Below are 16,624 nucleotides of genomic sequence, written 5' to 3' on the forward strand. Positions count from 1 at the left end.
TCCATGTTGGCTGAGCGTTGGAAGAGCCGCTTCTCAACGAAACAACGGTCGTTTGCGCAGAACAACAACGGCCACCCTCGACTGGGCACGAAACAGTAAACAGAAACACTAAAGCTGCTTTGTTGAAGTTGTTGTAAACTGTGTTTTTTAACAGATAGTTGTGTGTTGATTTCGTCGATAACATCACGGCTTAATATATTACAACTGTACTAACTAATTATTAACCGAGAGTGAGGTCTTCAAGGGAAAGTCTCAAACCGCGACCTTGCCGTATTGACCGAGCATGGCGAAGTCAAGATGACAAGGCCGAGGATTGAGATTTTCCCGTAACGATCGAACGGTCGAGGTTCATAAGTTGATTACTATAAGGCTTTGTATTTGCAGGCACGTAATCGGCATTACGGGAGAATAATGACCTAGAGTTAGCCAATCAGAATGTGCGCCATATCGGCTGCAAACAAAAACCATATGGTAATTGTAAATACTGACAAGTGAAATCTTGTAGTTTTCTTTGTGCTTACGACTCTTGCGAGCTGGGAGGGGCTGCTGGTAGGTGAATAGCACATACCAATCAGAATGCATGAAAAACACTACCCACTGCTTTGCTATTTAACAAATAGATTCCATGTTTCCGTGCGTCTTTTCAGTAATAGATCACAGATGACGTCAAAATGTGGTAAGAACAAAGAAGCTGCGGACAAGCCGTTCTTAGCACATTTTGACGTCTTCTGTCGTCTATATTACTGAACAGACGCAAAACAATATAATGGAGAAATCAAAGAAATTGTTAATGACGTCATTTATGGGTCTGTCTTCCAATAGATCGTAAGTAAGACCTAATCAAAATGAAAGAACAACTTGACTTATTATATTCTTAGTATTGGACTGTAACTAGCTTGCAACTGAGCCTAGTACGGGGAGTTCTTTTCATGCAAATGACATTAATCTCTATTTAATGATATTCCCCCTAATTAACTTGATGAATATTAATTATTAGTGAGTTTGAGAATGTCAAGGAACAAGTTCGATTACGTGCAAGAACTTAGTTCAACAGCTTCTATTGCTTGAAAGTTGACTACAGTTTTTAATTTATGCCAATTGAAAAACAAACAAACAAAAACAAAACTGAATGCACCATTATGTTGCTAGAGTTTCACAATAAGTACTATTTTTAAAATCTGCAAAGTATTGCGTCTGGGGTTTAATCCTTGTTATTGATCCAAGTCCTCTAAAAAAGCCTTGAAACTTTTGTATCCAAATGCCCTCTTTCCGTTCTTCATTTCCAATGAATCCATTGCATTGTTGCTGTCGTCTGGAATGTCTCCTTCATCTTGGTCCTGAAAGGTTGCCGGAATTCCTCGCCATTCCTCTTTGAGTACCCGCGAAATACCGGCGTCCTGCTCTGGTCTGGGCTAACAAATTGAAAGTATCAATTAAAAACTTAAGACTTTTTTTAAGATTATTGCAAACACTCTTAAAGTTGCCACTACATCATCGCGTTGCCATCATTAGAAACATTTAGTTGCCATATCTGAGCGGTATTTAATTTCCGGAATGCTAAAACCCGGATGTGGCTAAAGAAAAACGTATTTGTCGCATTAATTATGATTTTTTTTTCAAGGATCGGTTGTAAACTTTCCTAAAGCGAAATTTACCAGCTTTGCCCGAGAGTATCTGAAAACGATTTCCTAGTGAACTTAGTTTTGCAGTTTGTTGTGTTGTGCATGTAACTCTATTCCCGGTACGGAGGTGAGAACAGATATTTGAGTCACGCATGTGTTTGATATGGAACAATTTACCTAACAATGTGAAATTAAATTTGCGTATTTTTTTAATTCCTTTAAATCATCTCTTAGAACTTTCTTATTTCTTAAAAGGTTGTTTAATGTTTAAAATTTTTATTACTTTTCTTTTGTAGAAGAGTTACCTGTTACCGTTACCTATCTCTTTCGTGACTTGATGTCACATAAGGCCTCTTTTAAGAAAGCGAGGATTACTGTACATTATTGTTTGTTTTTTCGCTCCTCATGTAGGAACAATGTAAAACTTTAAGTCATCACTTATTTTCATGCCAGTAAAAGCCAAGCTGGCTTATGAGTATATAAAAACGCCAGAAGTGGAGAAAGCAAACAAACATCAGCTAAAATGAAGTAAAATACGGACTAAATGATTCACTCTTCAGCAGAATTGCAAGATACATTTCTTAACATCCTGACACAAAGTTACACTCGGATGGACTCTAATTCACTCCAATTCTTTGTTTTTCTTGAAAAAATAAAATTGTTCTATTTCACACTGTATAATATATTTTTTTTATGCAAGTGACGTTTGGCAATATAATATGGAAACTGGAAAAGAGAACTTTTCATAATCATTTTTTTACTCTGTTCTTCAATATTTCCTTTATAACATGCATCGTAGTCCTTTGCACAAACATCCGGATATTTTTTGGGATATTTAAAAGTTTCCAAGATATTTAGAAAATTTGAGGATATTTAGAAATATCCATAGCTTTTCTTGGCTTGGCTCTGTGTTTTCCTCGCTATTTTCTCGAAACAATTAATACTCAGTTCTATGCTAAAAACAATCCAGTTCAGCAAACTGTATTCCACATTACTAAAATCTCAAAAACAGCAAATTTTCAAAATGGCGGATGGTGATAACATCGAAGCCCCTAAATCGTCTTCTTCAATTCCTACTACTGCATGGAAATTTTGAAAATTTTGGCCTGAGTGATTCAAAATCGGTGTATTTTGTAACAGGGTCAATTTTCGAGATATGTAGATTTTTTGAGAATTTGCGGAAAGATATGTATATTTAGGCGATTTTACGTGATATTTGTGAATCGAAACTAAAGAAATTGTCATGCTTGATTGTAGTTTTCTCTTTCCATTAATAAACGTTTCAAATGTTTTCTGTTTCCACTACGACGCGATTATCAACCAAATGTGATCAGAAGTGTACTATTGTTTGGAAGTAAAGATCAGCAATAAGCAAAAAATGGTACATTAATTGATATTTACACGCACCTCGCGGCAGCCCAAGGCAGAGCCCCATTTGCATCTCCTCATGCTCCGTCCAGCGATTACAGTCACAAGCAGGGAGAGAATCACCACAGATTTTAGAGCGTTCATCTTCAAAATTCCGCCAGAGTGAAATACAGGGGAGCCATGGTGCTTTTAAATCTACTTTGGATTATTGAATTAGTGATCGCCAGGAAACTCGGCTTTATTGGCATGTAATCCAAGATAACTATCATATCTTACTACAAATGAATAGAGCGGGTAAGTTTCTGAAGAAACTGTACAACAAGATAATCTGGTTTTATCAACTGGGTTGACAATGTGAATTGGCCACCGGAAAGAGATTCGAATCTCTTTACGGTGGCCAATTCACTTTATCAACCCAGTTGATAAAACCAAATTAACTTATCATATCTTACTGATTGCTTTCATACCATTGAGGATCGCTCCACAAGTATAATGGTGCTTCACTACTACCTGCTCCCCGAGTCTTGTGTTCCTCAGAGATGAGACGGATGCCGTTTACACGACACCTTACTATGCTTACCATCACTTTCTGACTATCCCTCGGCTGAAAAGGCCTCTTGACACTTAATAGCTACGCGTGGTATCAAATTGTAAATAAGTTATTTTCTGAAGAATGGAGTGGAAAATTAATGATTTTATGTAAATTTCATATTATCCTGTTGAATGTTGTTTTCCTGATTGTTTCGGCGTTTTTAGATTACCTTTAGGTAAATCATTGTCTCCGCAAAGCGACATTGTTGACGGTTCCTAGATCAAGAAAGTACGTTTGTTAACTTTGTCTGAAACTTGTATTGTATTCCGAGTTAACGAGGAGATGGGTCGACACAAAGAAAGAGATAAATTTGTGTTTAAAGAATAGAAAGATTTATCTACTGTTGATCTCTATCGTGCAGTTAAAAATTAAGAGTTCCTTACTTATAAGACGCTGTAAGCGTCTAACAACAAAGATAATTACCATGCATGAAGGGAAATTTCGCCCTTAAATGTAACCACCATTGATCCTTGTGTGATGTGTCTTGTTCTAATTAACTTGAACACAAATTCGTGACCTACTGGAGCCGAATTTTATACGACCGTGATGATTTTAACCTTGTTAGCTTGTGTCATTCCTAATAAGGTAAATGACTATGAGACCGCTGTAAGGCTAAATAACACCCTGAATGGTGAATGAAGCATCATCGATCATGTGCGGGGCAGCGAGATCTAGCATAGACGTTCCTATCAAGTTGTGATTCATGTAGACCAAAATTACCACAGATCCAGATAATGGGGGATTTATTTTGCTGGATATCAGCTTAAAAGCTATAAAATTGCTATAGTCATAAGAAACTCAATATGCATATATCTTCATTGATGTTATTAAAAAGCAAGCCATTAATTAATTAACATAGAAAGTACATGCACACCTTTCAATTTAATGATGTTAAATCAGACAATGAAATATCTTGCGGTTTTACGAGGAACATGACACAGTTTGTTATATTTCTGTTACGTGAGTTATACGTTCTTGGAATAGTGTGTCCGTGACTTAACAATTCTTTTCTCGTATTCTCCATTTCAGCCTTAACGCAAAAAACGTACTAATTTGGTTACAAAACAGCTGTTGTAGGATTTGCTCGGTATATAAGTATCTGCTAAACAAAAGAAACTATCATTTGTTAGTCTAAACATACAAAAATCCACTTTAAAGAAGTTTCAAGAAAACCGCAAATTTAATTCACTTCAGTCCTAGACCAATTGATATTGCCAATTGCTTAGAGAAAATGCCATTTTTAACGACTTTTATGAGCATTTTAGCACGCAACTTCCTTCAGACATGATTTAGTTTTGATTCTTTTTCCAGATACATTGTGTGTTTCAAACCTGGATTAAGCCTATTGAAAAAGACATTTAGAACTCAACTGTTTTTTCGTTGCATGGCTTGAAAGTAAAAGCTGTTTCGCCTTAGCTGAGTCCCGCTGCGACATGTTCCCTTCAAAAACTGTCGAAACATCAAGAAATTCTCCCGGAAGCTATATACCTTGTTAATAAGAATCTCGGAGAATCGCTATCGTTGTAAAAAACGAATGTGCTACAAATTTTTAATCTTGCGTGAAAAGTGATATCTTCTTCAATAGTGAGCTTACATACTGTAGTTTCATTTGGTTGAAACTAATGCTAAGTTTAACTTTTGATGCAGTGTATAGTGGTAAAATATTCAAATACCTACTCACAATGGAGATTATTAAATCCAAAACGTCTTCTCTTCTAGAGAATCATGAGAAGATTAGGAAGGTATGAATGACAGACATATATAACACGTTTGCTTGAAAAAATATTCTCGGACCTTACGTATTTAGAGACAGACCATTATTTTTTTGAGGGGGTGGAGGGGAGGGATTGGGAATTTCCCAAACAAAAATTCCTGCACAGAAAAAAAAAATGCTGAAAAACAAAATCGTGCAAGGGGAGCCATGGGAACAAAAATTAAGCAAGCGCTTTCTGCTATCATTATTTTGATTTTAAATGTGAAAACAAATTCTTGCACGAGCTATTGCCAAGGAAAACAAGAAAAAAATCATTCCCAAGAAAATTACCCAACATCCCCCTCCCACCAAAATAATAATAATAATAATATCTGTGCTATCTCTCTGCTATCCTTGTTCAGATAGCAGAGTGTTTTCTCTAAAACATGCAGTGTGCTACTGATTGGTGTTTGGTTGGATCTATCGTTTGATGTTTTTTTTAATCGATGTCAAGGAACTAATTGATTACTGTGCATTTGCTTAGTTCACCACTTTTTATTGCGTTTAAAGTTGACCACAGTTTTTAATTTAGACAACTAAAAAACAAAAAAATAACAACAACAAAACAGATTTCAGGCACTATTATGTTACTAGAATTTTACAATAAGTAATATTTCTAAAATCTGCAAAATATCGTGTCTTGGCTTTTAATCCTTGTTTATTGATCAAAGTCCTCTAAATAAGCCTTGAAACCTTTGTATCCAGATGCCCTCTTTCTGTTCTTCATTTCCAAATCCATCGCATTCCATGCATTGTTGCTGTCGTCTGGAATGTCTCCTTCATCTTGGTCCTGAAATGTTGCAGGAATTCCTCGCCATTCCTCTTTGCGCACCCGCGAAATGCCGGCGTCTTGCTTGAATTTCTACAAAAATCGGAAATATCAATTAACAACTTAAGATTTTAACATATTATTTCAAAAACTCTTAAACTTGCCACTACATCATCGCGTTGCCATCATTAGACACATTTAGTGGCCATATTTTGGCGGTATTTGATTTCCCAAATGTATGTGGAAACCCGGATGTAGCTAAAGAAGAACGTATTTGTCGCATTAATTATAGTTTTCAAGGCTCGGTTGTGAACTGCTCTGAAGCGAAATTTACCAACTTTTCCCTTGAGTATCTCTAACCAGGTCTGAAAACAATTTCTTAGCGAAGTTAGTTTTGCAGTTTGTTGTGTTGTGCATCTAGCTATATTCCGGATATAGAGGTGAGAGCAGCCATTTGAGACATTTGTTTGAAATGGAACACTTTACCTTACAATGTGAAATTAAATTAAACTAGAACTTTCTTATTTCTCAAAAGGTAATTAAATGTTTAAACTTTTCACTAATTTTCTTGTGTAGAAAAGTTACCTGTTACCGTTACTTATCTCTTTTGTGAATTAATGTCACATAAGGCCTCTTTTAAGGCGGGGGGTTAACATGAAGGCCATATATTTGCTGGGTATTATGGTTTGAATGCAAATATCTCGTTCACGTTTCAAGCAGTGAAAAATCTCTCTGCTCATTTCACATAGCTACGTTTTGGGCTGTTTTGTAAATTTTTTTGGTGATTTTTGGGTATATTTGGGGATAAATAGTTTTTCTCAAAGGATTAGTAAAATTTATAGAAATAGGAATTTTGAAGATTTGATGTTAAAGTTAGAAATTGGTAGACGTACACCAAACAGTTGCCCACCAACCCGGGGTGCCCTTTTGGGGGCAATCAACTGTCTGGTGGTGTTCCAAACCCCTTTTTATCCTTTTAATCCCTCTTTAAACTTCCTAAAATTTCACTTAAATTCAAGTGTACTCCCGCAGAAAAGCGAAGATCTTATGTCGTGTAATAACTGTTACCTTTTTTTTTTCTTTTTTTGGAAATTCTACTTTCTTACACTTTGTAAAACACACTGAGATTTCGGTATTTGTGTTTAAGAAAAAACGTTATCATTGTGTTATGCTATTATTTTTCTTGTCTTTACTCTTGTTTCGTTTATGAAGTGATGAGAGTTCTCGAGACCTCTGATGACCCCATTTGACATCATTTCTAATAAGAGAATGTTAAAGGAAGGTTTAACGGTTCGGTGCATGTCTCTAGATCAAAAGACTTCTGTTCACTTCTTATAAATGTTATCGCTTTAAAAATCCCACTCATATGTAGTTCAGTAATCACACGCTATAGTTAGTCTTGGCAGAATACCGGATGACCAAAATTCTCAGAAGATTTCAATGGGTTTTACCGACGCTGTCCACCGTTGAATTTAGTGTTGACACGTAGATTTATTCTACGGTTGATGATTTTACGGCTATTTGCATGCGAAATTAGGTAACTTGTTTACGATTGGTTCAGAAACAATGAAAAATTGGGCCTTTGCCAAAAAGGGTGCACGGGCGAATAAATAATACAGACATGCGCCGAAACGTGAAACCCTCCCTTTAACTCACAAAGAATTTTAATTGCGCATTATGACAATAGAGTACAGTAATCTCTTTATAGATAACAACAAGGAGTTTAACTTTCAATTATTGTTTTCTCTTCTGTGGTAACTGGCACAAATCGCTCCGAGACTTTCGCGTACTTGATTTCCAAATTTGTATGTTAAATGTCCCTTTTTTGCTGATTCGGATCTTCGCTCCTCACGTAGGTAGAATAAAAAAACTTCTAGTCATCGCTTATTTTTATGCGGGTAAAAGTATATAATGGAGAAAGCAAACAAATATCAATTAAAAGGAAGTAAAATACGGACTAAACGACTCACACTTTCAGCAGAATTGCAAGATACATTTCTTAATATCCTGACACAAAATTACACTCGGATGAACTATAATTCACTCCCATGCTGTATTTTTCTTGAAAAAATAAAATTGTTCTATTTTACACTGTATAATCTTTTTTTTTTATCCATGTGACATTTGGCAATATAATATGGAAACTGGAAAAGAGAACTTTTCATAATCATTTTTTTACTCTGTTATTCAATATTTCCTTTATAACATGCATCATAGGCCTTTCCACAAACATCCGGATATTTTTTGGGATATTTAGAAGTTTCCAAGATATTTAGAAAATTTGAGGATACAGTAGAACCCCGATAACATGAACTCTGAAGGGAAACGAAAAACAGTTCGAGTTAGGGGGTTCGAGTTATCGGGTTCGATTGAATATCCAACTTGCCATGTTAATAATTGATAGTTTGCTGATCTTTCAGCACCGCATCCACTATGACTCATACGATCAAGTTGTCCGAGTTCGAGTTACCGGGGTTCTACTGTATTTAAAAATATTCATAGCTTTTCTTGGCTTAGCCCTGTGTTTTCCTCGCTGTTTACTCGAGACAATTCTTAGTTCTATGCTAGAAACAATCCAGTTCAGCTGTTTCTCGCTTGTAAACTGTATTCCATATTACTAAAAGCTAAAAAGCAGCAAATTTCCAAAATGGCGGATGGTGGTAACATCGAAGCCCCTGAATCTTCTTCTTCAATTTCTACTACTGCATGGAAATTTTGGCCCAAATAATTTAAAATCGGACTATTTTGCAACAAAAATATGAGATATTTAGAAGATTTTTTGAGAATTCGCGGAAAGATATTTAGACGTGATATTTGTAGAAGAGTCTAATGAATCGACATAAACAAATCCTCACGCATGATTGTAGTTTCCTCTTTCCGTTAGTAAACGTTCCAAATGTTTTCTGTTTCCACTACGACGCGATTATCAACCAATTAAAGATCAGTAATAAGCAAAAAATGGTACATTAATTGATATTCACACGCACCTCATGGCAGCCCATGGCAATGCCCCAATCACTGCATCCCCTCCTGCTCCGTCCAGCGACTACAGTCAGAAGCAGGGAGAGAATCACCAGAAATTTTAGAGCGTTCATCTTCAACATTCCACCAGAGTGAAACACAGAGGAATCATGGTGCTTTTAAAACTCCTTTGGATTATTGAATTATTGATCGGCAGGAAACTCGACTATCTCATAACAAATTTATTGGCATGCAATCCAAGATAACTATCATATATCTATCTGATTGCTTTCATACCATTGAGGATCTCTCCATAAGTATAACGATGCTTCACTACCACCTGCTCCTCGAGTCTTGTGTTCCTCAGAGATGAGACGGATGCCATTTACACGACACCTAATTATGCTTACCATCACTTTCTGACTATCCCTTGGCTGAAAAGGCCTCTTGACACTTAATAGCTACGCGTGGTATCAAATTGTAAATAAGTAATTTTCTTAAGCATGAAGTGGAAAAGTAATGATTTTATGTAAATTTTATATTATCCTGTTGAATGTTGTTTTCCTGATTGTTTCGGCGTTATTAGATTATCTTTAGCTAGATCATTTTCTCCGCAAAGCGACATTGTTGACGGTTCCTAGATCAAGAAAGTACGTTTGCTAGCTTTGTCTGAAACTTGTATTTTATTCCGAGTTAATGAGGAGATGGGTCGACACAAAAAAGAGATAAATCAGTGTTTATGGAATAGAAAGATTTATCTAATGTCGATCTCTAGTGTGCAGTTAAAAATTAAGAGTTCCTTAATTATAAGACGCTGTAAGCGTCTAACAGCAAAGATAATTTCCACGAGGGGAAATTTCGCCTTTAACTGTAACCACCATTGATCCTTGTGTGATGTGTCTTGTTCTAATCAACTTAAACACAAATTCGTGACCTACTAGAGCCGAATTTTATACGACCGTGATGATTTTAACCTTGTTAGCTCGTGGCATTCCTAATAAGGTGTATGACGTGCTATATATGTGACCGCTGTAAGGCTAAATAACGCCCTTAATTGTAGATGAAGTATAATCAATCAAGTGCGGGGCAGCGACATCTAGCATTGAAGTTCCGGTCGAGCTGTGCTTCAGGTGGACCAAAACTAGTACAAATTACCTCAGATCCAGATGATTGAAGATTTATCTTGTTTGATATCAGGTTAAGAGCTAAAAAATTCATATGGCCACGACATACTCATTATCCATATATCTTTATTGATATTATTGAAAAGCAAGCCACTAATTATAATTAACATAGAAAGTACAAGTACACCTTTCAATTTAACGATGTTAAATCAGACAACGAAATATCTTGTGATTTTACGAGGAACAGGACACAATTTGTTAAATTTCTGTTACACGAGTTACAAGTTCTTGGAATAGTACGTCCGTGACTTACAATTCCTTTATCGTTTTTTTTTTTTTCATTTTATCAGTTAATTAACATAGAGGGTGCACCTTTAAATTTAATGATGTTAATTCAGACAACGAAATATCTTGTGGTTTTACGAGAAAGAGGACACAATTTCTTACAATTTCTTACGAGTTGCAAGTTGTTGGAATAGTATGTCGGTGACTTAACGATCCTTAGTTTATTGTATTAAAAATCAATATGCGAACAAATCTTTTTTCATGTCCTTGTATCCATAATTCGTGGGCATTCCTTTCAAGTAGACCTCGTCACTTTCCACCGCCTTCTGTTGTTGATCTTGATTTGAAAAGCCACGATATTCTTTTGCAAAGTTGATAGAATCTGTTCTTTTCACATCATTCTTAAATGAAAAAGCAAATAATAAGATAGTCAAACATCTTCATTTGATTAACGTAGATCCCAGTTTCAAGCTTGCTACTGCTAGATGTCTCGTCCCATACATTTGTCGTTGAACGCGAATGTGAAGAACCTGGCGATACTCCAAGATAACATCCCATAGCCCGGAGGTGCTTCCTTATATGGGCTATAAAGGTATGTGCGGCCCCAAAGGGTAGGGTTTTTCAGTCGCTTTGGTCATATATAGGGCATCGATTTTGGCCATTTTGGCCATAAATAGGGTATGATTTTAGCACCCTAGTCTGTCTTGAATTGGATATGTTTCTTAGAAGAAGCTACTTTTTCATCATTATCAACAAGATCATTAGGGCACCTGTGCCGCAACGGTCACAAATGGGGTATCGAAGTTTTGGCCAGGTTATAAATAGGGTAGCAAAAAATCACAGATTTTGGTCGTAAATATATCAGTGTAACGGTTTTGGGAAGTGGGCCGCACACTTCACCCAACCTTTTCGGAGAACTTTCCCCCCCGGGGTCCCATTATCGTAGGAAATTCAGTTAAAATTTAATTGGATTGATAATCGTGACGATGTTTGTATGTCTGACCTTAACAATCATGAATGATTTTCTCTAATTGCTCTTTACGTTTAGTTTAGACTGAGAAGATGTGTCAAATATTCCAGAGAGTGTTTTACCTGATTTCAATACTCTGCTGTGTGTTGTGGTTTCAATTATCTTTTCGATATTTGGAAATGTGCTGAAACCCGATCGCTAGTGGCCCTGTGGAACCGTAAAAAAGTCACCGAACGTCCGAAATGCTCCCCAAATTGGCCAAAATATTCGCAAAGGTACATACTTAATGTACTTTTTGGCATGCTATTGGACGAAGCTGAACATGTGTGAGGGTCTGGATGGTCTGAGGGTCTGACTTTTCAGCTTCGAAAAGCTCTTTTTTAAATAGTTAATAGAGGGAAATGGTTATGAAACTCGACAAAGTTCTTTATGGTATGCTTTTGTTCTCTTTTATTGCCTTGACCGTGCACAAAACACAATAGTTGTTTACTACTGACCGAGGAACTAACCAATAGAAATGTTTTGATTACGTAACTCACGCATAGTGTATGAACGCAAAACAAAAGATCGTGCACGGTGGTGGACCTTCCAACATAAACATTGTCATCTTTATTTGCTCCTTTGATATTTGCCGGGCTTCGTAACTATTCCCCTCTATTTTACAATGTTTAGACGGATCGCTGAGATCTGAGACCTACAAAGTTTTTACTAATAAATAAGAAATGGACTTAAGTGCTAGCAGGTATCTGAGAATTCGTTTAACTAATAGCTGAACTGCTTTAACACCCTCAGCCATACTTTTATGTATGAAAAACGTTAGACTTGCTACAAGTCGACCTTCGCTTAATCATCGCTTCGCTTAATAACAAAACTAACCATGGGAATGAAATATTATCGGAAAGGAAAGTGATGTACCTTGTACTAACCGAGTTCGAGGCCCATACTGTATAAGTTACGGACCGAGTTTTTTCGAAGGGGATAAACGAGGATCCGTAACTTACAGTACGAACCGAGAAAACGAGGTTAGTAAGATATTTATTATATCTCTACTGTGTGTCTGGCAGGTCCGGGAACGATTTCTATTCCTGCGGAACGGCTTCAAATTTTTGACGCACCTCGAAAGCAAAACGAGTCAATCTGAAATCGTTGGTGAGGTTTTAATACACAATTTCAGAAGTAAAAGAAAGTTTTAAACTTTACTCGCTAAAATAGTTAAGAACATTTGGCGATGAATCAAGAAACATTTTGGCAACAAAAACATCTTTAAATTTTAGCGAGCCGTACAGTAGAATACGTCCCTCTAAATTGACGAATCACAGCGCGCGTACTAAATGAGAAATATAATAAAAAAACGCATACGTCTTCAGTTGAACTGGCAATCTATCATGGTGGTTAAATTCTATATAACAGGAAGGGGAACAGGGTTTTTGTAATGTCCCACGACTAGAGGAGAAAATATCTCAAGGGTGGCGAATTAATCTTTGTCTTTTCTCCCCAGATATGTCACAGTGAGGGGTTGATGACCAAAATTTGATTCCACGTTATGACAATCAATTTTAAAATCAAACAATGTAATTCACATCTTGAGCATATATTCTATTGCTGGTATAGGATTGCATCTATTTCAAGGTGCTAAGTGCTAAATTTTGTTGTCCATATACCTATCCATGTTATCGTGGACAATGTAGGTAACGCGAAATATATCCTAAAATCTCCAAAGACTTGCTGAGGCGATAGTGCGCTCAGTAAACATACTAAATTTATAAATTTTGGGCTATTTGTTTGCACACATTAAGGTTTGTCTTCTAATCTATAGTCTTAGAGGTAGCGCCAGAAAAGAAAAGAAATTCTGAGATGAATTTATCGGTTTTTTAAAGCTTTGGAAGTTAGTGCACCACTAGAAAATTATAATTAATATTGACGTACAATTCCGAAGGAAACCAAAAATCTGTTTAAGTGTAAACCTTTCATTATCTAAATGTAAACACTTTTCCTCGCCTTAAAGCGGAAAGATCAGCCAGTTTTGTTACAAACCTTGCGACAGCCAAAAACACTACCCCATCCATTCAGACACTGGCCATTACAGAGATGGACTCCAGCCACAACTATCAAATAAATCACGACAGTCTTAGATGAATTCATTTCAGCCTTCACGCAAAAACGTACTAATTTGCTTGGAAAATAGCTGTTGTAGGCTTTGCTCGGCATATAAGTATCTGCCAAACAAAAGAAACTATCATTTGTTAGAGTAAACAAAGGATAAACATACAGAAGCTCACTTTAAAGAAGTTTTAAGAAAACCGCAAATTTAATTTACTTCAGCCCTAGACCAATTGATGTTGCCAATTGCTTAGAAAAAATGTCATTTTTTAACGACGTTTATGAGCATTTTATCACGAAACGTCCTTTACACTTACTATTACACCGGATATTTTGGATATTTGGATATTTGGATATTTGGATATTTTATGAAACTAAGTTAAAACTATCAGAAAATACATGCCCAACTCAAGAATCTTTTCTTTCTTTTTTGGAGAAAAAATATTGTTGCAGGACCGGATACGAAAGGGAAAGTTGTTTTGATCGAGTTGTTTGGAGCGTACGACACGCTCTCTTAAAAGTTCGAGACAACAAGAAATTTTCCAGGAAGCTGTGTGCATTGTTACTTAAAAATTTCAGGGAATCGCCTTCTTTACAAAATCGAATGTGCTCTAAATTTTCAGTTTTAAGATGAGCAAAACGTGATATCTTTCACCATAGTGAGCTTACATTCTGTAGTTTTATTTGGTTGAAACTAATGCTAAGTTGAACTTATGATGCAGTGTATACTGGTAAAATATTCAAACACCTACTTAATGACAGGAATTAAAGGAAACGTACTATATTTCCCAAAATTTGTTTGTAAACTTCTGGTTCAAATAATTCCACAGCAAAGAAAGCGGGCAATGATTTGAAATATATAACAATAATTTTTTTTCATTTGAAATTAAGAAACATGTATTTTGCAATCATATATCGATCATCCCCACTGGAATTATTTTCGTTTTTAGCAGCATTAACTGTGGACCATCATCATCTTTGAATAACGTTGCTAAAAAACAAAACAGTTCACAGCTCGTCAAAGGAAGAGAGTGTTTGGTGGAGTCGCGTGGGTTTGACTGAAAAACAATTTAGGTTTGGGTAACCTTTCAAAACGTGTTTCAGCTGCCCGACCATTAACACGCTCTAGCACAGTATTGTAAGGCCAAATAAATTAAACATTAACTGGATCCATCGATAAACATGTATAACTCAGCATATTCTCATTTTGAGCTCTTCAATGTAGTCTTAAACAGGAATCAACTTGGATAAAGTGAAGGTGGAAGGGACCGGGGATATGAAAGCCGTTTTAAAAATAAAGTTACGGTATCAAGTTCCGTGAAACGGTCTTAATTAATAATTCATTAATTTTAAAAAAATAATAATTTAAAACCTGGGTATGTTTGATGAGTGGGGCGAATTTTTCACGTTCATCTGTTGTCTACTGTTAAAAATGCAGTACTATTGAGTTTGTTACGTACTAATAATAGTTGTTGTTCCGACAGAGTTAAGCAAGTCCGCGGACGCATTTAAGTTGTGGAAAAATATCTCAAATCAGCTCTCGCATGGCGTGAAAGCCTGTTGGGGGTGTTAATGAGTTCCAAGCTTTATTTTAGTATACAATTTATTCTTTGCGTTTACGAGTCATGCATGAATAAAGTATTAGGTTGTTTTTGAAAAAAAATTGGCTGCATTTAGCAAAGGTTTTGAACAGTATTGGATGGAGAACACTCATAGCCAACGAGGTTACCAGTTGAAATAGTATAGCAGTTACGTTTTCTCAGCGTTTCCAAATTCAACGTAATTTTACACCTTATCGACAATATGAAGAGTAAAAATAAATAGATTGATATATTCAATCACCTGCTGAAACATTTGTAACACCAACGTCTCCTCATTTTTTACTTCAGAAAAAAGGTTCAATCTAAGAAATGTTGTGTTATCAATTTAGCGACGGGAGGATTAGATTGTTTTCCTTAAAACTCGTGCCGTTTCACTGTTTAGTTAAACGATAAAAGAAATCATGAATTGTTTTGAAGCGTGCTGATCTCTACCAGGTGAACTGAGTTCGCTTTATGCCCGTAAATGATGAGGATACACAAGTGGATCTGTGACATGTCACATAAATGTTCAAATTTGATAGGAATTTTGGCCACGCGAGAATTTCAATTTTGTTTTCTCAAAACATATTATTATGCAAGCATCTGTTTAAAACTAATTTAGCTCTGAGCATTATTTAAAAGGATTTTAGCAAAACATGTTTTAGTGGATTCATTATTAATAGTCGGTGATATTTTTCACGTGCTGACATTAAGCACTTAATGACTGGCCCCAAGGGAAACTGTGAGTTTTGTTTCCCCGAGACCCTCAATGTTTTACCTTATACCTCCCAACTCAAAAAATAGCTGCGAAAAAATTGTTTGCTTGACGCCTGCTGGCACACAAATTTGCAGCGGTTTCAAGGAGCACGACCTAATCACGTGCGAGTCGAAAGTTCAAGTCTTTGTTTCCCTAGGGACTTAGTGAGTTTTGTTCGATCTAGGGAATTGTTTTTCGTTTTGACCCACGACACGTGATATGTTTTGCTCCAATCGGAAAACGTATTTGAGTTGGGAGGTATAACAAATATTTTTATCCACAATTCGTTCTTCTTATTGAATAATAAAGATGAGGCTAGATATACGAGTTCTGTCTAAACAAAGTTGAACCGTGTGCAAGACGCAACGTGTCGCATCTCCAACAAAAACCCGGCTGACACTTGGAATTTCGGTCCCTGTCCTTAACTACCGATTATCACGTCTCATGAAAAAAAGTGAAATTTTTACCAAACTGAACCAGGCGTGCTTTATTAGCTAGAGTGAAAACAGAAACGAAAGCATAAGCACGACATACGCAGACTCAGAAAAATGCATTATCCACATTTCGAAAGGAAACTGATGTCCTAACAAAAAATCTTGGTAACACCTGATTTCGTCTGTTTTATATGGTAAGCTTATGCTTATGCGCTTGTGAAAACCAGCTTTAACGATTCCTCACTGCAAAGTTGATTTTTGTCAATTTGATTTGCAAGAATGATGATTAAAATTATTATAGATAATGGG

The 16,624-nt window shown here is 36.2% G+C and overlaps 2 protein-coding genes across 2 annotated transcripts; both read right to left on the reverse strand.

The window, feature by feature from the left end:
• Positions 1 to 1,119: 1,119 nt before the first annotated feature.
• On the reverse strand, positions 1,120 to 3,598 carry LOC145482003 (uncharacterized). Its single transcript, XM_081460589.1, has 2 exons — positions 3,030 to 3,598; positions 1,120 to 1,412 (listed from the first exon to the last, which is right to left on the reverse strand). Exons 1-2 carry the CDS (start codon positions 3,132 to 3,134, stop codon positions 1,212 to 1,214), a joined length of 306 nt encoding a protein of 101 aa, XP_081316715.1. The 5' UTR covers positions 3,135 to 3,598; the 3' UTR covers positions 1,120 to 1,211.
• Positions 3,599 to 3,679: 81 nt separating this feature from the next.
• LOC145482001 (uncharacterized) lies at positions 3,680 to 9,450 on the reverse strand. Its single transcript, XM_081460586.1, has 2 exons — positions 9,092 to 9,450; positions 3,680 to 6,197 (listed from the first exon to the last, which is right to left on the reverse strand). The coding sequence occupies exons 1-2, from the start codon at positions 9,206 to 9,208 to the stop codon at positions 5,994 to 5,996; spliced, it is 321 nt and encodes a 106-aa protein (XP_081316712.1). The 5' UTR covers positions 9,209 to 9,450; the 3' UTR covers positions 3,680 to 5,993.
• Positions 9,451 to 16,624: the final 7,174 nt, after the last annotated feature.

Source organism: Orbicella franksi, chromosome 3, assembly GCF_964199315.1.
Source record: "Orbicella franksi chromosome 3, jaOrbFran1.1, whole genome shotgun sequence".
Lineage (NCBI taxonomy): Eukaryota > Metazoa > Cnidaria > Anthozoa > Scleractinia > Merulinidae > Orbicella > Orbicella franksi.

Coding starts and splice junctions, on each gene's coding strand:
- LOC145482003 (XM_081460589.1), bottom strand. CDS start 3,134: ATGAACGCTCTAAAATCTGTGGTGATTCTCTCCCTGCTTGTGACTGTA. Junction 1,413..3,029: donor CTGCCTTGGGCTGCCGCGAG/GTGCGTGTAAAT, acceptor TCAATTTGTTAG/CCCAGACCAGAGCAGGACGC.
- LOC145482001 (XM_081460586.1), bottom strand. CDS start 9,208: ATGTTGAAGATGAACGCTCTAAAATTTCTGGTGATTCTCTCCCTGCTT. Junction 6,198..9,091: donor TTGCCATGGGCTGCCATGAG/GTGCGTGTGAAT, acceptor CGATTTTTGTAG/AAATTCAAGCAAGACGCCGG.